The 19,987-nt window shown below is 43.5% G+C and overlaps 1 protein-coding gene across 19 annotated transcripts in view; it reads left to right on the forward strand.

Moving 5' to 3' along the window:
• KIAA1217 (KIAA1217 ortholog) overlaps window positions 1-19,987 on the forward strand; it is a 365,874-nt gene that overhangs the window by 343,042 nt on the left and 2,845 nt on the right. For 11 of the 19 annotated variants that reach the window (XM_055805069.1, XM_055805075.1, XM_055805077.1 and 8 more), the window contains 9 exons: window positions 1,103-1,233; window positions 1,474-1,621; window positions 3,277-3,778; window positions 4,512-4,692; window positions 10,477-10,631; window positions 11,243-11,389; window positions 14,742-14,861; window positions 18,038-18,115; window positions 18,231-19,919. In XM_055805069.1, the coding sequence (XP_055661044.1) occupies window positions 1,103-1,233; window positions 1,474-1,621; window positions 3,277-3,778; window positions 4,512-4,692; window positions 10,477-10,631; window positions 11,243-11,389; window positions 14,742-14,861; window positions 18,038-18,115; window positions 18,231-19,919 (3,151 nt within the window). The remainder of the gene's footprint in view (window positions 1-1,102; window positions 1,234-1,473; window positions 1,622-3,276; window positions 3,779-4,511; window positions 4,693-10,476; window positions 10,632-11,242; window positions 11,390-14,741; window positions 14,862-18,037; window positions 18,116-18,230; window positions 19,920-19,987) is intronic. The other 8 variants (XR_008747373.1, XR_008747372.1, XM_055805080.1 and 5 more) reach the window with 5 other exon arrangements.

The following is a 19,987-nucleotide window of genomic DNA, read 5'->3' on the forward strand; positions in this document are numbered from 1 at the left end:
CTCTTACAGTAATTACAAAACTACTACCTCAGTGGATGTAAGAAATGAGGCCCAAAATCAGTTTAAAATGAGTAGCTGATTTGTCAGTTCAGTTTGCTTTACATTGTTTTCTACTATGCAATTAAACTGTTTCTCAGAATAGTCCTGTTAGTAAATTTGGTGCCTTAATAGAGGTGGATTTCTTTAGAATAAATATTCAAGAGATGATCCTTTTAAAGTTTCCACATGGGTGTTTTCATTGTTGCGCATAATGCATTTCAGGGCTTTTTGAGAATTTTTTAAGCCTCTGTGTATAAACTCCAGCTAAAGCAATGTGGTCTCAATCTTAAGTGGAAATAAAGTGGCACCCCGAAAACAAAGTTTCTGTGTCTGAAGGATTATGCAACTTTATGTGAAGTGTGGAAAAACTGGAAAAATATTGGGAAAGGTGATAAGGAAGCACCAGATGGAACTGAAGGAAGTATGGGACGGCACTGGTTGGAAAAAACATCTGAAGTGATCGATTCTTGAATCTAAATGTTGAGTGAGAGCTGCACACAGTGCACACTTGCTGTTTCATTCTAGCTATTGGTAGAAACGGGACCCTGTATCCTGTCTAGCAGAACCTGGCAGATAAACAAGATTGCATCAAGGGGCCATTAGTGCCAGTTTTGGGAATGTTACTTCACTGTTGGCCATTCCTTTGCGTGTCATCAGCAATGAGAAAATGCAAGGTGCAAACCAGTACTGGATGTAGTGGTACAGTGCATCTGTACCCTCCTAGGATTTGCATCCCCAGAAGGCTGGCAGTTAGATGTGTTTCGCCACCCCACCTGCCCCTTGTAGCGCAGCTGCCCTGAGGTTAATGTGCACTGGGCATGTGCAGCCATCAGAGAAATCAATGACTTGGGCTAGTTACAAGCCTGTTCCTATGCAGGAGTGTCTAGCATCCTCTCCTCCTCTCATGACACCCTGCTGTTTTTTCAGCCTGTGGTGTCAGATTTAAAGATGCCACCATTAAGGTTTCTGGTTTGGTTTGGTTTAGTCCATTCATTTACATATATTTGGTTGTGAATGTGAAAGTCCCACTTACATTTTATGTCCACTTTTTTTGTTTTGCCAGTGAGCTGGAGGCGTTTGTTGAAGACTTGAAGAGGGACTCCACTGCTTCCAGCAAGACAGTTACACTGAAAGATGTTGAAGATGGAGCCTTTCTTTTGCGTCAAGTGGGGGAAGCTGTTGCAACTCTGAAAGGTATGTACTTTTCCTTTTTACTTCTAGTTCTTTTAACCACAGTGGCTGGGAACAGTTTTGCCTTTGATCTGTGAGCATTGACTTTCACTTCCAAAAAGACTTAAAGTTGGGATTAAGGAGTTTATTGCATGGCCCCTGGAGAGAGGTAGACACTCAGCTATTTGACATTAACCCCATCACCCATTTCTCCCCAGGGCTTTTTTCATTTCCTCTTGAGCTTCACAGTTCTTGTCTTTGCAGGAGAGTTCCCAACATTGCAGAATAAAATGCGTGCAATCCTCCGGATCGAGGTAGAAGCTGTGAGGTTCCTAAAGGAAGAGCCACACAAGCTAGACAGCTTGCTGAAACGTGTGCGCAGCATGACTGATATCCTTACCATGCTCAGGAGGTGATTTTTTTTTCTTCTTTATTTTTCTTCAAAACTAAAGAATTTCCTCAAGGAGGGCTGGAACAGCTTTCAGGTTTGGTTTCTCCTCCTCTCCCCAGGCAATTTTGAGAAATGCAACTTGCTTGCAGTATTTTAGAGATTCTTCCTGAATACAGAGTCTTTCCTGTGCAGTGGTTCTGTTCTGACCAACAGCCCCAGTCATCAAGATCTTCTGTTCGAAATCAGCTCCCTCTGAACTCAACACTTCCAGATTTGGGAAGTGCCTAGATGGGAAAGCTTACAAGGTGGCATCAGTCCCATATCTGAGCTAATTAACTCTTGGCATTTACAGTAATCTAAGCTAACAGAAATATTCTCTGACACTGAAACATGCATCCCCAAAAATGTAGCAGTAAGAAATAAAACAGAAAAACAATTCTAAATGGATAAAAATATCCTAAACCTTCTGAAAGAAAGAAATAGTTTTCAATGTGCTTGCTTCAATTAATGCAAGTTCTTTATTCTGTTTTTATTTTAAGGAAGATGTGTTAGAGAAGGTTGAAATAGTAGATAAAATTTGTGTCCACTAAGTGCCAGTGTTTAGCTGTGTTTATCAGAATATATGAGCAGCAAGTGACTGCTGATTTATATGAGGCAATAGGCATTGGATTTAATTCCTACTCAAAACCAGTGAATCAGGCCAAACTGTTAGTGGTGGTCCCAATTTTACTTCAGTTACAAGAAAATGTAAGTCATAAGCCTATTGTCGCTACCATTATTCTAAGGAATGCAGGGTTGTCATTGTTTCCATATATCCTGGAGCATATGTAAAATGGATTTGCCAGTATTGGCAGAGGGGATAAAATTTTATGTAATAGGTCTTCTAAGAGCCGTCACTTATTTTTCCATGTAGATAAACATCTACATCCTTTCGTACTAGTTTCCTTTTCTTAAACATGACTATAGTTATTTCCTGTCTCACTCTGTTTGGGAAAAAAACCAGTAAGTTATGCATGCCAGATTTTTACCAAAAGTAAATTTTTGCAGCAAAATTACGTATTAAGCCTCATAAAGGCTGTTTCAGTAATGGAAAAACTGATGCCATGTGATGGCTAGCTACACTCCAAAGCTCAGCCATTTCACAGCTAGCTGCCAGAAATAATAGATTCTTACATCCTCAGCTCATCCTACCCCAAACTCTTGACAGACAAGACCTTTGTGAAGTATCATTTAAGGCCTTTGTTTTGGCAATTTGCCAGACTGCTGCCTGTCATTCTATGTAACTACGTCTTTCTGTGCTCATAGTCCAGGGACATCTTGTTTAGCTAGACTCAGTGTATAAAATTTAAGTAAACTGATTTCCATTTTCCCTCTAAAATCAACTCACTGTAACTCGTGGCTTGGTAAAAAAAAGTGCCAGTACATCTGTGAAGGTTTGTAAACATTTTAAAAGGCAAAAACATCCTAATTACAGCAGCCTCTTTAAAACTCTGAGTGCCTGACTGAAAGAAAGCTATAAAATCACACAACTGAGAGCATTAGGAAGAAAAATCACCATTTTGATATTTTTGATACAGGTACTTTTCCCTTGCAAATAGTTTATTGTTAAGTATTGCTCATGACTCACCTGTATGCTAACCATGTGCCACGCTGTTGCCTTCAATTTGGCTGGGCAGACATGTTACAGAAGGACTGCTGAGGGGTGTGGATCCATCCCAAGCTGTGCAATCCTCTGCTATGGAAAAGGCCACTGCAGCTGATGCTCTGAAAAACCAGGAGGATCTCAAGCATGCCCAGGGACATGCACAGCAAAACCTCACAGCGATCACATCAGAGTCCCAGGTGTCATCAGTCAAGTCAGAAGTCATCCCCTTCTCCACAATGACGGTCCATCATGTGCAGAGCTCTCCTGTTGTCATCCATCAGTCTCAGCACTCATCAGCCCTGGTCAACCATGCCCAGGGTTCACCTACTGCAGCCAGCCACAGCGAAGGTGTGCCGGTGGGTGGCCACCCCTCAGCCACCCCGCCAGCCCCCCTGCAAGAGCCCGCAATGGGATCCCAGCCCACACAAGCCACGCCAGCACCACAGGTCTCTGTCAATGGCACCACCATGCAAAGTCTTTTCATTGAGGAAATTCACAGTGCAAGTACCAGAAACCGAGCTGTATCGATTGAGGTACGGTGTATTCTACTCAACCAGTTGTCCTGTCTTTGGGTCTGAGCTCCCAGTCTCACCCTTGAGACTGCAGGTGGGATTTTTCAAATGCATTCTGGGGATTTATATGCTTAACCCCTAACTACACCGTGCATTTCTGAAGATACCCTCTGATTTTAAGTGTAACAGGATAATAACATGAAACTGAAATGAGTAACTGTGGTTTTTTAATAACCTTTATATATATATATATATATAAATTATTCTTTTTAAGAATACTTCATCTTTGAAAAATGACATATGATCATATGGCAACACTTGCATTAGTGGATTTCATTCACTCTTTAAATCTCTGTATCCTTCATTATGGAAAAGTAAAAGTAAAAAAGTGTGAAGTTCCAGTGGTTTCACACAGAGATATTGAGAAAACCTACAAGTGAGCTCTCATGTCTTATTACAGACATGAACTTTAATCACCAGTGTGATATAGTAGGGCAGTGACCCAGATTTAAATTTTGCCTTTGTGCCTTTATTGAGCAGTGGCCACTGTCAGTCTGTGTGTTTGTGCAGTATCCAGCACAATGGAAGTCAGAACCAGTGTATGATTAGTGTTAATATATTTCCTCTAGTTGCTGACTAGAACTGCAGTATCTACCCATATTGACCTATAATGATTTGATTACACATGGATTTTTTTTAAGTGATCACAACAGGAATCAGAGAAATAAATAGATGCTTTACTGTCTTTATCTAGAAAGCTGAAAAGAAATGGGAAGAGAAAAGACAAAACCTTGATCACTATAATGGAAAGGAATTTGAAAAGCTCTTGGAAGAGGCCCAGGCCAATATAATGAAGTCAATTCCTAACTTGGAGATGCCTCCCCAGCCAGCAGCCCTGCCTAAAGGGGATGCAGTGGAAAAGCTGGAAGTCTCAGGTAAGGTTCACTAGAGTGAATAGTGCTAAAGAATTGCGTATCTGGAAAAGAGAGGTTCTTTTTCCTACTTCTGGAATGGTTTCAGATTACAGATTTCTGTGTTCTTGACCATACCTGTAAGTATGATCCTGAGGAATAATGCAGGTCCTGCAGACAGGATGCAGTGATTTTGCAGATGCCAGTGTGGGTAACCAGCTGAACATGGATTTCCCCATATTGGAACTGAGAGAGTTTGTCGTCTGGAGATGAAGACTCCTCACAAGCAAGAGAGTAAGAGTACACCTTGCTTTTGAGGGAAATGAGAGTATCTGTATACTGTATCTATATATATGTAGTATACTGTGTTCAGTTTTGCACTTAAAAGTTTGGCATTACAGAGAGAGCGCTCTGGAAAGAACCACAAAGAGTTTGAGCACAAATGATCTTACCATCAGAAACCTCAAAAGCCCTTTTTGTAGACTAATTTGTTATCAAAAGAAGATCAAGACTTGCCTGAGGTTTCTGAGAGTAAGAATGCCTTTTAATTCTGCAGAACAAGTTCCAACAATTTGAAGCTGAAGGTAGAAAAAGCCGCATTAAAAATTAGCTGTCAAATTTTAACAGAGTAACTAATCACTGCAGTTTAATTATGAACATACAAGATTCTCTGCCACTTCAAATCTTTAAGCAATACTATGTTTCTTTCCTAAAGGCTGCTCAGGCACAAAGTCTGTGTGTGATGCAAGACCTGCTTAAAGAAATCCTTGAACCTGTATGAGTGGAAAGTCATACTATTTGGTCTTAATGATCCTGCTGACTTCATACTCTTAAACTATAAATACAACCAATGTTTTGGTTGAGTCCCTCAGAGGTCTGAAAATGAACTGTGATGCTGCATAACAGAGTTGTCATGCAGAAGTGGATAGATACGTAGGAATGAATGAGAGTGTCTTTCACAGTAAGCATTCTGGCTATCCACGGCTATGATATAAATATAGTGAGTTTCAAGTTAACATGAGTCAGACTGTGACCCTGTAGCAAAAAAAGAGGCAAACATCATAACGAGATGAACAGGAATATCTCCAAGACACATGAATCTGCTCAGCAGTGATGAACTCTTAACATAGAGTTCATTACATAATCAGTGTTCTGGATTTCAAGGAAGGACTGAATAAATAGTAGGGGGTCAAGAGGTCAGTGATGATAATGACCAGAGCTCTAAAAACCCCCATGATCTCTGGGGAACAAAAAAAGAATCAGAGAATCATAGAATGGTTTGGGTTGGAAGGGATCTGAAATATCATCTAGTTCCACCCCCTCTGCCATGGCCAGGGACACCTTCCACCAGACCAGGTTGCTCAAAGCGCCATCCTGCCTGGCCTTGAGCACTGCCAGGGATGGGGCATCCACAGCTTCTCCGGGCAACCTGTGCCAGTGCCTCACCACTCTCATAGTGAAGAATTTCTTCCTAATATCTAAAGAATTGCTTTTGTTTAGTATGAGGAAGTGAAGGCTGAGGAAGGACAAAGCAATCTCTGAATATATTAAAATCTGCTTAAAAAAACAAAAGACTAACTTCCTTTATGTGGGTAGAACAGCAGTAGAAGTTAGCAGTTGCAACCAGGAAGATTCAGGTTAGGTATTAGGGAAAAACCTCATAATGACAAGGAAAGTGAAGCACTGAAGAAAGCTGTATGAGGCAACGATGAGGATGTAAGCTGTCCATTAGTGGAGAGAATGGCTTAGCCTAACATTGATCAAGAATTATATAGGTAGAGCTACTTTGTGGGAGCAGGATGATGGGGTATCCTTCCAGTGGTATCCCTTTCACAATTCTAACATACAAATCCATGCCTAAATTTCTTCAAAGAGGAACAAAGATGCCTCAGCCAAACCTTGCATTTACCTCATTAGCCAAGCATGAGTCAGCTGCAAAATTCTTACCCAGCTACTTAAGCAATAGTCCATCTGGCTCAGCAGTCTGTCTGACAGAGGGAATGGGAGATACTGTGTGTGGGCAGCACAGGACCTGGCCACCTTCTGCAGTCTGCTAGTACTCCCCCGGCACCCCTAATCAGTATTAGAGGGAATATCCCAACCTCTTCCTTTTCATATCCATTATGAACCTTTTATCCAGTAATTCCTCTCTACCTGCCTATACCTTTGCATCCCCCCTGCTGTGGCAGCAAGCTCCCCATCTTGTGAAGGGGCTTTCCTTCATCTATTGTAAACTGATCTCATACTGGCTTCACTGAGTTCCCCTTAGTTCTGATGTTCTGCAATTTGGCAAACAGCAGCTCTGCATCCTTGTAATTATGGTTTATAAATCATGAAGGCAGTGGATAAACCTTGATCATATGCTGGAGGTGTCAGCCTGCCCCACAGGCTCCAAACAGCAAACTTGCAGCCTTTCTGGTCCCTCCATCTAGGCCAGCTGCTCTCTCCCCAGGCTAGTTTCAGTTGCCCTTCTCTAACTCCACTGTGTCTTTCTGGAGCTGTGGAGACCAGAGCTGCATGCTGTACTCAAGGTGTTGGCGTGCCAGAGCTGTAAATAGCTGCAAAACAGTGCCCTGGGGCTTGTGTAGATGAATTCATACAGAACCTGAGAGGAGTGTTTTCAGATCTAGCATTTTGTTCCAGGTGCACCTTTAACAATGACAAGTTGTGGCTTGTTGGATGTTTCACAACATACACATTTAATATAAATTCTATTGAACCTTGTAAAATAACTTTAGAATTCTGGCATCGTTCAGTGAGGTTACTGGCTATCAACGCAAGTGTAATGTGTGGCATAAATAGAAGAAGTCACTGAAAATAATTACCATATGGGTGCAGTGAGCTGTGACATCTTAAGAAGTGCAGAGCACAGTAACAGAGAAGTTTTGAAACTCATATAGTTAACTAATCCACTTCTAGAATACAGTTTTGCACAGTGTGTAGCCAGCAGATTTAAGGAGGAATTTGATGAGATTGAGAGTTTGCCTTCTGTTGTGCATAATGAATCCTGTAATAGTAACATAAATAAGGGAACAGCAAAACTTTTCCTTAATAATTGATTAAATATCTCACATGCCGCCCAACTCTTCTGTGATTCAAGATTAAAATTTCACTATCAGTCTGCTGTAGACCAGAAAACAGAGCAACATAAGGAAAGAGACACCACCTACCTACTAATGTAGTACATGACATTTTGGACATAAATTAGCAGAATCTCTGTTGGCTTTGCTGCAGATCCTGTTACCAGAATATGTTGTCTCAGCCATTCTCCACACAGAATCCAATCAAGAAACTCTTTTCTTTTCTCCCTGCAAAGCACAAGCCAGAGTAAAATTGCACACTTTACACAGTTCTTTAAATGCTTCTTTAATGTCTTGACCCTAACTCATCTTCGTGATCAAGATTGTTCAGTGAAAAATGTGGGGGGTGTCTCTAGCATGTGTCTTAGAAATTGGGCTACTTCGTCTCTCTTTGCCTTTGTATGTGAGAATGCCCTGATTTTAGCAAGTGCTGAGTGATCAGTATCTTCCATTAAAGACAGTTTGCTTATCTGACTACAAAGGCTGCCTCAAGGCAGGCATTATTTTTTTGAGATCTTTTTAAGACCTGTTGGATTTTTTTGGTGCAAGTAGAAATTTGTATGGTGGGAGAAATTAATTCCAGTCTGTCTGTGTCTGTTAAAGAATGCTTCGGTTCAGGGAAACAGCTGGCAATGAACAGCTCCCATTTTGTTCACAGAAGTGCTGAGCACTTTGGCACCAAAGGTACCAGCTCCTGCTGGTAGAAGTACCTCAGATGTCACTAAAACCGAGTAGTGTGTATTAACCAAAGTGGTCTAATGTAAAGTGCATCTGGAAAGTCACTCTTCTTGCAGTCCTGCAAGTGCCAGATAACCAGGGAGGGAGATAATACAACAGAGCATTTCTTTAAGCTTAAGCAGCTTCAAAGAACATTTGAACTAAGAAGGGAACAAAGGTGAGGCCGGGTCAGACAAGAGCTCCATCCATCCCCAGGGGCCAGCCGATGTGTCAGAGGAGCCTGACACAGCCCCAGGAGTGGGCAGTTATGCAATAACTTGCCCAGGGGGAACACTTAGCCCTAAACAGCTGGGTAATCCCAAAAGCAGGAGGTTTTATCTTTCTGGATTATATTTATTCCAGCTCTTTATGTAACACTGAGTAGCTGCAGAAAGGTCATTCTCTCAGTCTTGAAAACAAGCATTGTAAACACCAGTGTGAAAATGGTGGCTGTTGGCATGTTTGATGCTTAGCCTGTGACCAGAAACACATAGGGACAGGTCATGAGCAGAGCAATGCTGTTTCTGGAAAAAATGCCATCCAGTAGCAGTGGGGAAGAGGAAGTGACAGCTGGAGGGGAAGCATCATGGCGGGGGAATGCCAGTTTGAGAAACTGATCTCTTGAAAGACACTCCTTGGAAAGCAAGGGCTGGCTTTGCTCAGCTGTTCTATTTGGTATTTGAATCTTCATGGGTTAGCAAAATATATATAGGGCTCTTATGTGATAATTCAAAGGCAAAACTGTGCATTTCTGAAATAGTAGTAAAGTGAAAACACATGCTGCCTTACCTTAGAAAAGGAGCAAGTGCAGCTGCCCCTGCTCTGGGGTGAGAAGACTTACTGAACTACAGAGGTGGCATGTCTAGAGCAGTGTTTACATTTTCCCTCTCAGCCTTTTTTTGAACTATAAGATGGACAAAACTCTTCAGCACCTCTCCTAGCACCTTGCTGGTGACGTGCGGAATTAGACTCTATCACTCGAAAGTTATAAAGTAGGTATGTTTATTGCACGCAGATGCACGGGGATCGCTCCTCCACAAGCGTGCATGCCCGAAGTGAAAAACCATCTCACATTTATACAATAAAACAAATGAATATTCAATTAACGTCTATACATATTCGTTACCTAAACCCCCGCTTCTTCGTATGTCAATTAGCTTATCAGTCCTTTGCCTGGAATGTGGTGGTCTTGCAGGTTTGTAGGTGATTCATGTTCTTGTGACCATCCGATCTTCTCCAGCAAGGAGACTTAGCACTCCCTCCCTCTAGATAGCACTGGAATATCTCTCATCCTTTTCTCATTCTTTTTTAAAATAGCCCCTTTGTTAGAGGAAGAAGGGCAGGCGTCTCCTCAAAACTGTAGTCATCTCCTCAAAGCTGTGTGCCTATGTGACCAGACACCGCACCCATGACCAGTCACCATACCCACATTCCTGAGCAGACATATACAGTCACAGTTGGTGTCCATTGTCCCCATTTCACACTGTTTCTCCATATCACTGGCAGTACCTCCCAGGCAGAGCAGAAATGTGTGCTGGTTGCTTCAGGATTGCTGAGAACAATGAGAAGCCTCCAGGTCCAGAGAAGTCTTGCTAGTATGATCCACGTCAGTGGCTGTACTTTCAAAGGATACCACAGGGCACTATCTGTAACCAGGTACCCGGCTGAACCTGCATCTTACAAGCTTCTTTACAAGCGATTGATTTACAAGTGTGTGCTCTGCTATCACACTTAACACAACAAGGGCTGAAACCCAGCCACAGTAGTATGGATGACATGAGTTTTCCTGAAAATTTCTGGGTGACATGAGCCAGTTTCTCTGTACAAGTGCAGCACCGTTTACTTTCATTCAAGGTAGTTCCATCTGAATCCCAGATGGGTTTCTATTAATATCTGTTCAGCAGCAGGACCTCTGAAGACATTTTTTTTCCTTTCCAGTTGAGGCAGGGATGAATAACTTTTTTCCTTTCCTTCACCTATGCTCACTTTGTGCTGCTCTGTTTACTTGCAGAAGAAATTCCTGATGGGGAACAGGATAGTGACAAGCTGACCAAGTCTCCACCTCCTCCACCTCCACGGCGCAGTTACCTGCCAGGATCAGGACTAACCACAACGAGATCAGGAGATGTCATCTATGCAGCCAGAAAAGAGGCTGCTGCTGTCAAGGTTTGATGATTCAGACTCTAGGCAATCAGACTGTTGAGTGGTTGGCACAGAGAAACATTCCCAGGCTTGGGCTGTGTCTGTAAACCACAAAATAAGTTGAGACAGAGCTGTGTCCTGGAAAGCTACTGAAACTGCCTACTGGGAAACACTGCTGTTAGGCCAAATGAACGAGTGAGATTTGATCAGTTCTGTTCACAGGAGCCTTGCTGCTCTTATCTTCTAGCAGTATAGAAGGCAAGTCACAGGCTGCTTTCATTTAGAGTGGTAAGAAGATTAAAAATAAAAAGCATGACTTACACAGATGGGGAAGATCAGCTTGGATTTGAGAGCGTTTTTACAGAACTGTTGCAAATTAGTTTGGGCTTCCTTTCCCTATCTGTTCTGTTCTCTGAAGAAAGTAGAGGGAAGTCCAGGTTAGGAAGCTTTTTAATCTGTGAACATGCTATCACATCAGCAATATTGGTTGCTTTTGAACTGATGATTTAGCAGTCTCCTTAAAAAGGAACACAGAACTTGCAACAGGGGAATTGCATAGTGTTAAATTTTCTGTTTGCTTTGCATCAGGAAGGCTCAACTATATTGTCTGTCTTTGCTTTCTCATCCCCTTGTAGGAATGTAGTGAAGATGCTGGGCAAACAGCGCAGTCCAAAGCCCCTAAAGAGGATCAGGCATTGTCTCGGAGCGCAGGGCATGCTGTAGCATCAGCTGCAAAAGACGAAGAGGAAGAGGAAGGAGACAAAATAATGGCAGAATTACAGGTATGCCTTTTGAGTTTCATGTGAAGACGCTTGTGCCCGATACCACTTTTAGGGCATCAGGACAATTTCCAGCTCAGAACATGATGGAAAGTAGATCTCCCGGTCTCACCAGGTCCCACTTTATTGCACTAGGTGGTACACGTTTTGTAAGCACCACCCAATTTTTGTTAAAGAGGTCTGGAGCTGAGACAGCGATCAAGCAAGCAGTGCTTGCCACTGGAGGCTCTTACACATGTAGATGGGTTAAATAAAGTATCAGTGTGCATCTGGTGGTGTTAGCCCTGGCCTAGCATTTCTCGCTTAGTACCAGACCAGCAAGGTGCTGAGGGTCCGTCATTCATGTTAATATTGGTTGGAACAGAGAATATGGAGTCTGCTCCTTGGCGGGGGGCTGGGGGGGGCTTTGCTCACTTGTCCTGTGCTATGGTACAGCGTTTCCTGGAGTGTTTGAACATTGAAACATTTGCTGTTCCCTGCTGTGTAACTGGTACATTACTCTGCCAGTGGCATAGAAATAGTCTTCTCTTGCTAAGTCCTTCACTTCATAGCGCATGGGCTGGTTTAGTTCAGTGATGGTGATCCTGCAGTAAAAGCCAAGTATTCCAGCTACCACCAGTGAGCTCCAGCTTCCCGGGGGCTCCCTCTGTCCGTGTTCATGCCCATACGAGGAAAGGAGATATGGATCAACTTAACTGGCCGTAACTTCTGATGCTGGGGTGTTTCAGAGCACTGTCATGACATGAGATGATCCCTGCTGTCCACCTGCCAAAAGGTGGGTTTGGTGCTGCCCAGGGAGCGTTTGCAGCACAGGACGTGTGGATATTAAGCGGTAACTGTTACATGGCATGGGTGCAGGCTGCCCCTTTGCTCGGCTCTCACCCACAAGTGCTTCAGACAGCTGGTTTGCAGGGAGTGAGAGCAGTGGTTGACCCTTATTCCCTGTTTGTGTGCCAGTGCGACAGGAGAGCTGGGGACAGTGAAACTTGTCACATCGTCTCCTGTCTCTAGGAAAGGAACCCAGCTGCCTTGCAACTGGTGACAATGAAGTGGAGGTTAAGGTCTGGAAAAGGGGGCTGAGGGGATCTAAGGGGAGAAATAGGCATGGTAGCTCAACAGGGAATGAGTGTTTAAATGCTAGTTTTGGGGACAAGCAAGGCTATTTTTAAACCAATACCAAAATAACAGGTGTATTGTGGAAGGTTGACAGAGTACCATGTTTTAGAAAGGGCAGACTGCTTGATACAGGAGTTACAGACTCATTAGTCTGGTATCAGTCACAGGCAGAATAATGGAAAATCAGGGACAGGATTCAATCAGTGAAGAACTAAGGACAGATGTAAACAGTTATGCTGGTGAACACAGCGTAATGGAACACAGATCTGTCAAAGCAAACAACACTCTTTGATCAGGTAACAGGTCTGACTGCTTAAACTGAATTGTATATCTGTAAACATTTTTGTAAATCATTTGATCAAACACTTCGATAAAAATCTGGCACCACAGAGAATACAAAAAAATCCCTCTATCATAGGACAACTGAGAGCTGTCTGGCTCTGGAAGTGCTGCCCTTGATACAAATGTTTATAGTCAGGTCCCGTAGGGATCAGTTACAGGCCCGGTGTCACTCTGTATTTTCATCAATAGCCTGGAAATACATTTTAAATCCCTACTGTTTAAATCAGCTTAATTCAAACGAGTGAAGTATGAAAACAGGGAAATGATAGCAATCACTTAATGGTCATAATACATTTACTGAAATAAGAAGTCCATATGAAGAAAATAAAAATACAGGCCAGATCACAACTTCATGTCTTGGAAGAATCAGGAGTTGCACTAACAAGTTGACAGGAGCTCCCAGGTCAGTGCTGTTGCCACAAAGTTAGTGTCTGCTTTGGGTGTATAGATGTGAGAACAGGGAGTGGTTTTATCTCTGTGTACAGGACCAGTGAGATCAGCACCGGGCTGCTGCACCCATGAGTAAGTTAGCCATGTGTCCCCCATTTGTAAAGGCTGTTAAGAATACGAAGGTTGAGAATAGATTTCAGTACAATGTGGAGATACTTTCATGGGAAATACCTTTTTAAACTAGCAGAAAAAGGCATAATAGTAATCAGCGGCTGTAGCACAAACTGTATTTGGACACTGTTACAGATAATTTGGAGCAAAGGTGATAAATAAACAAATCACCAAGGGAAACAGTGGATTCTTCCTCACTTAAAGTCTGAAGGACTTAATAGGATGCCTTTGTAGGTGGCATGCCTAACTCAAAAATGTATCACTGGTCTGGGGAAAGTCCATATCCTGTATTATGAGGAGTGAGACTACTTCTTCGAATAGTTCCATGTCGTCTTAGGTACTCTGGTCTATACACACATACAAATAGGAAAACCAGAAGAAACTCGACACCCTGATTTTTGCACTGGATTTTTTTATTGTTGTTACTTTTCTGATTTTACAGAATATGCAATGCACACGAGGCATACAATATTTAAAGAACAGGCCTGATTCTAACCTGTAATCAGGGCTATTAATTTCCTGAGAGTTGCCAGAAATTACATAATTACCCTAATACATGGTATAAGAATATAATCTTGCACGTCATGGTGTGTTTGACTCCTGTAAGCACTCCTCCCTTATTCCTCTGGCTGGCAGATGTCCTGCCTGTACATCTCACTGAAGGCAGACCATGCCAGTAGAGGCCTGCAGAAATTCTGGTGATGCACACTTGCAGCCAGCACTGCACAGTGGTGGCAGTGACAGTTCTTCTCCTCTGGATCTGGGAGCCAGTTGGATAGAGAAACCCAAAGGAAACTGGAAGAGGGTAGCAAGATAAAGGGCTGAAAAGTTGGGGCCGTGCCCTGGGGTACACATGGTGGGAGGCCAGTGGTCCACAAGCCCATATGGCAAAGAAAAACACGTCTCCAAGTCTAAAGTTTTAATAACAGTTTGTGTGGAGAGAAGTGGAATTACATAGCTCTCGCCTAACTCTTAGCCACTAGGAAGTAGGTAGTGTCGCAAGCCCAGAGTTTGTCATGGGCTTCCTACTTAAGTTTGCGTAGTTCATAGCATCTCTGTGTGCCTTCATCTCCCCATCTGTAAAAATAGAAATCAAGGTTATCTCCCTGCAAGGAACTTGATCTCAGCGTGATGAGTTAAGAGTGCAGTCTTGGAAGACTGGAGAGGATGTCCTATTTCTCTTAGTCTGATAGTCTAAAATCTCTATTATCTCATGACCATGTATTGTTGAGCTGTGAATGTCAAAACCAAATGTTCTCTTTGTAGTTGGTCATCTCCAGACATTTCTGTGTAAAAGCTCTTGGTCTCCTGATAACCTGCAGTATTTATTTCCTAGGCTTTCCAGAAGTGCTCTTTTATGGATGTAAACTCAAACAGTCATGCTGAACAGTCCAGAAATGATACACATGTTAAAGAAATAAGGCCTGGGACTTTAATGCATCACAAGGAAAAGAAGGTAACAAGTGGCATTTGTAAACATGCCACCCGGTCTTGGCATAACCTTCTTTCCTTCAAAACTAATCTTTTATCTTGTGTCCTGTTCTCTCTAACCCCCACCCACCACTGCCCAGTGGTTTCCTTCCTATTATCTCACTATGGCTCAGAAACACTTATATGGAACGTTTTATCGATCTACATTATGTGTCTTATCAGCAGTTATACGGTAGTGGCATGAAGTTTTACGATTCTGTGAAATCAAAATTAAGAGGATCCATCAGTTTCTGCCAAAGAGATGCTTGTACTCCTTAGAACATCCTTCCAGTGCTGTTCTGGCAATGGATGGTGAAGCATCTCTCCTAAGCCTTGTTCTTGTCTTGAGAATCAGTGGTTCCTCTCAGTCTCAAGAGCCACTTTAGAGAATTTCTGCTTTAGTTTGTTTTATTTGTTGGTCCCAGAAAAAGTTATTAGATATTCAGAAATCCTATTCAGTTTATTGGAAGAAAGAGTCAAGGTGCATGGGCTGAGTCTGCCCTTATTCTGAAAGTTAATGCTCAAGATTCACTCTTCAGTCACGGGCCTTTGAAGAGGTGCCGTGTGTGGAGCTATAGCCACGTCAAGGGGGGTTCACAGCTGTGTCTGGACTGGAGTTGCCAGCTGAGCTGATTGGCCTTAGTGGGCAGGCAGTGTGCAGGGTGAAGAAAAGGACAATCTCCGCCTTTGCAGACCTCTCTTTCCAGTTTAAGAATAACGAATTGAATCATTGCTGGGTTTAGGCGGTCATGCAGGCATGACAACTTGTCAGCCAAGTGCCAGTTTGCAGTGAAGGGGGGGGGTGTGGGGGGAAGAAGACAGCTCTTCAGCACAGCATTTCAACTTTGTCATGCGTTTTGCGTGTATATGCAGATTGCACATAGGAGTAATAGCTCCCCAAGGATTTTATAGGAGACGCTTAACTTCAACATCATTTAACAGAGGCAGGGAGAGAAGAAATTGCTTTGCCACGTCCCTGAGGCAGAGAAGAACTCAGCTGCCCTAACCACAGTGAGCTGCATCTGCACAGGGTGCTGCAGCTGTAAAGCACAAGGTGACACCTAGATGGTGGTATCTGATATATTATTAGCGTCAAAATCCATACCCCGCCCCGCAGGTACTGCTGCCAGGTCAGGGCATTGCACGCAAGGACTTGGCTTGGAGTTGCGCAAACAGCAGTTCTGGTCTAAAGCTGCAGACACCTGGCTACAAGTTCATGGGTGTGAGTAAAAGGGAAAAAATGTTTTGTTGTGGAATGTATGACAGCGTTACGGAGGAAAAAAAAGCGTGACTGTATCTCTATTCATCCTTATTGCTGCTGGTGTCAGAATGAGATTGTATTGTTGCATGGAAAACACTCAAGATGCTGCACGTCCTGCAGCACAAATGTTTCTTTGAAAGGTGCTGCCAAGTAATTGCCATAAACTGCTGTTTATTGGAATAACACAGAGCCCAGGAAATTAAGGCTAATGAGATTTGGTTTTGTCATCTGACTTGACAGAGTGCTTATTGGCTTTAAATATGGAGCCTTGTGGTTGTGATAAACTCACAGAGGAAATGAGTTTTGTTGTGGTTTTATTTTTTAGTAGAAAGGCAGCAGTTCCTAAAATTACGTATATTGTACAATGGCACTATGAGATGTTGCACTGATGGAACGAGAAGAGGAACTTGCTAAAAAAGATACAGAGAAACGGGACCTCGGTGACCGAGTCAGCACATGGACAGGCAACAAGCGCCATTACGTGGCCTGGCCTAATTCTGGGAGGTGTGACATGTAATGGGACTGGGAGGCGCTTACCACTTAGCGAGTCTGGGCCTGAGCTGATCACAGGCCCTGGTGTTTTGTTCTTACACTCAGCACGAAGTGCAAACAGTGTCAGCCTGCCCACTGATGCCTCACTGGCGGTGGCCGGTTTGCATGATAGCTCCTCCTTATTTAGAAATATGGGGGGTGTCAGGGTGCCTGTGGGGCAGCCTTCTTACTGCCCGTACACCTTAGCAGAGACGAACTGGGAATCTTGTCCATCACTGACTTTCTCACTCCAGTGTTTTGATTGTGTACAAAGTTTTCCTGTGTAAAATCCTCAGACAGTATGTAAGAGAACATCACAAGATGTAGAAACTACACCTTGTGAACCTCTGTATGCCTGACGATTACTGACCTGTGGATTACTGTTCTGAGCTGGGAGAGCAAGTCTCCTGGCTGGTCTTGATGCTCATAGAGGTATAATCTGGCCTTCTGGTGCGCTAGGAGTCAGCTTGTAGTCTCAAGCAATATCAGCAGTAATGCTTTTGGCTCACTGCCTTCATGCGCTCGAGGCCAGATTTATTTCCTTCTTGGTGAGCCATCTTTTGACTGTAGATTTCTTTCTTGCTCGTTCATAGGCATGGTGTCTCTTCAGGTCATTCCCTCACCCTGAAGATTGGTGTTTATCCTAAGCTGTCACTAGCACTTAACAAACCAAGCCTGGTATTATGAAACAGTATCTCCAGGGGACCTCATTTGAAAATGAAGAAAAAAGTCCCCTTAAATTTGCATTGTTGGGAATATACAATTTTTGAGCTAGTGGAAGACCTCTCTGTGTGATGTTTGCAATTGCTTCTATAAATGAATGTAGCTCAGTGTTTCATTCTGCACTTCCACGGTTGCTGCAGGGTGCCGCTGGTAATTTCGAAGGAATATTTTTAAGCTGCAGCAAGGATTTAGAAATGCTCAGGCTGTGATGATATTAACTGTGATGGAGCAGCGCTGCTCAGGTGTGAGCAACATTAGAAGCAGCAATATGTTGTGACTTGAAAATCAGCGTTTACGGGTACAAAACTTCCTTTCAGGGCTAGCCAGCCTCTTGCATTTGGCTCTCTGGTGAGCTAGTGAGCCGTAGTGCCCTGCTGTCAGCCCTTCCACATCAGGCTCCCTTTGATGTGGCCCAGCAGAACTTACTCAAATACCATGAATCTTTACAACTTCAATCTTATACAAACTAGGGTTTGGGTTTTCTTAGCTGGAAAGTGAACGGGTCAAGGTAGCACTGCATTGGAAATAAGGTAATGAGTGTGCTTTTGCATATTCTGGAGGCCTTGTTAAAACAGGAGCCCTGGGTAACAACCCATGCTGGCCACATGCATAGCACAGAGCAGTAACATCATGCACTGTTCTGCCAGAATTTGGAATTTTGCCCCGAAGAAAGACAGGAATCAGATGACAACCTCAGACATGCCTCGGCAGCAGTAAACAGAGTGGTGAGTTCACAAGGTCTGCACTTCCCCTGAGAATATGGTGATTAATTTGGGGAAAAAACCCGTCCTGTAAAGGTAACAGCCCTGAATAACTAAGTAATCCGACTTTCCCCCTTAGGTGTATGGGGCTACAACAGGATCTCCCACAGATAGTGACCATCCTAAAGAGAAGAGGGAAGGGAAAACTGAAGAGGAATTGGGTTCTGATTCATCCAGCACAGCTGACAGTAAAATTGGCTTTTCAATGAATGACAGTCCTACATGTAGCAAGGGTTTGTTTGTAGACAGTAGAGACTATTCTAAGGAAAACCTTCAGAATATGACCAGAAACCTGTCTGGTGTGAGTTTGCCAGAGGATGACAAACGAAGAGGGGCTCAAGATATTTTAGGATCTCATTTTCCAGCTGTTGAAACTGGAAAACAAAAGCCAAACTATAGACTATCGCGAGATGTACACCAGGGCCTGCCGCCCGGTGAAGCCTTGCAGAGCACAGGCAAGCATATTCCCGTCAGCAGCGTTGCCCCTCTCATGAGGCACACGCAGGAGGCTGTGGGGCCTCAACCTTCCTTGCAGGAGCAAGAAGCTTCTGCAGTCAACTACAATCAGGTTGTGCTAAGACCCAAAGTGTCCAGAAGTAACGGTGTGAACAGCATGGAAGAGATGGACTCTCCTGCTAGCTCTCCAAGTGAGGACAACTCACCCACAGAAAACATCGCCTTCATGATTACTAAAACAGCTGTCCAGGTCCTCTCGAGTGGGGAAGTTCACGATATAGTCAGCCGGAAAGGTGGAGATGTGCAAACGGTGAACATTGACACGAGGAAGGATGTGGCGTTGGAGAAGGGTATCCCAGAAAATGCAGACAGCGAAGAGCCAGTGGTGTGTTTGGACAAAAAACCCGTCATCATCATTTTTGATGAACCGATGGATATTAGGTCAGCATATAAACGACTTTCTACAATTTTTGAGGAATGTGATGAGGAACTGGAGAAAATGATGACAGATGAAAAGATAGAAGAGGAAGAGGAGGAGGAAGAAAATGAAGCACATGAGATCTCTGAGAGCCAGAAGGAAAAGCCACCAGTAGTTAGTGACAGCAAAGCAATCACAGAGTATTCAGCAGCTCACAGTCTCAACGAGCAGTACGTATTTAACCTTCAGTCTTCCTCTGACTCTGCAGAAACCAGACCTCCTGCAGAGGAGGAAAGCGCAAAGGCAAATTTTAACAAATACCGTCAGATCTATGGGCTAAACACAGAAACAAACTTGGACTCTGCCGATCAGTTTGGAAGCAGGCAGGATTCTAAGAAAAAATTCAAGTTCAAATTCCCTAAAAAGCAGCTGGCTGCTCTGACGCAGGCGATACGGACAGGAACCAAGACTGGGAAGAAGACGTTGCAGGTTGTGGTCTATGAAGAAGAGGAGGAAGATGGGGCCCTGAAGCAGCACAAGGAAGCAAAGAGATTTGAAATCAGTAGGTCTCAGCCCGAGGACAGTGACAAGAGTCCTTCTGGGAAGCAAGAGGGGCCACCTGGAGCTGCAGTGTCCCTGTCTAGGACCGATGAAATTCGACAGAGTACATACCGAACGCTAGACAGCCTTGAGCAAACTATAAAGCAGTTGGAAAACACCATCAGTGAAATGAGTCCAAAATCTATCCCTGAAAACACATACAGCTCTGAGGGAAGCACTGTCCCCTCCTCTGCCCAGATAGTACCAGAGACCCCACCCCGAGAGCTTGTAGTGCTGGATGAGAGCCTTGCTGGTGTAGAGCCCCCTCCGTCAATCCCAGCCACTTCACGTAAGGTACCTTAGTCCGAGAAATCAAACCTCCAGCCGCTTTCTAAAACCTGCAATAATCACCATTAAACAAG

This window comes from Falco peregrinus, chromosome 5 (genome assembly GCF_023634155.1).
Source record: "Falco peregrinus isolate bFalPer1 chromosome 5, bFalPer1.pri, whole genome shotgun sequence".
In the NCBI taxonomy this organism is placed as follows: Eukaryota; Metazoa; Chordata; class Aves; order Falconiformes; family Falconidae; genus Falco; species Falco peregrinus.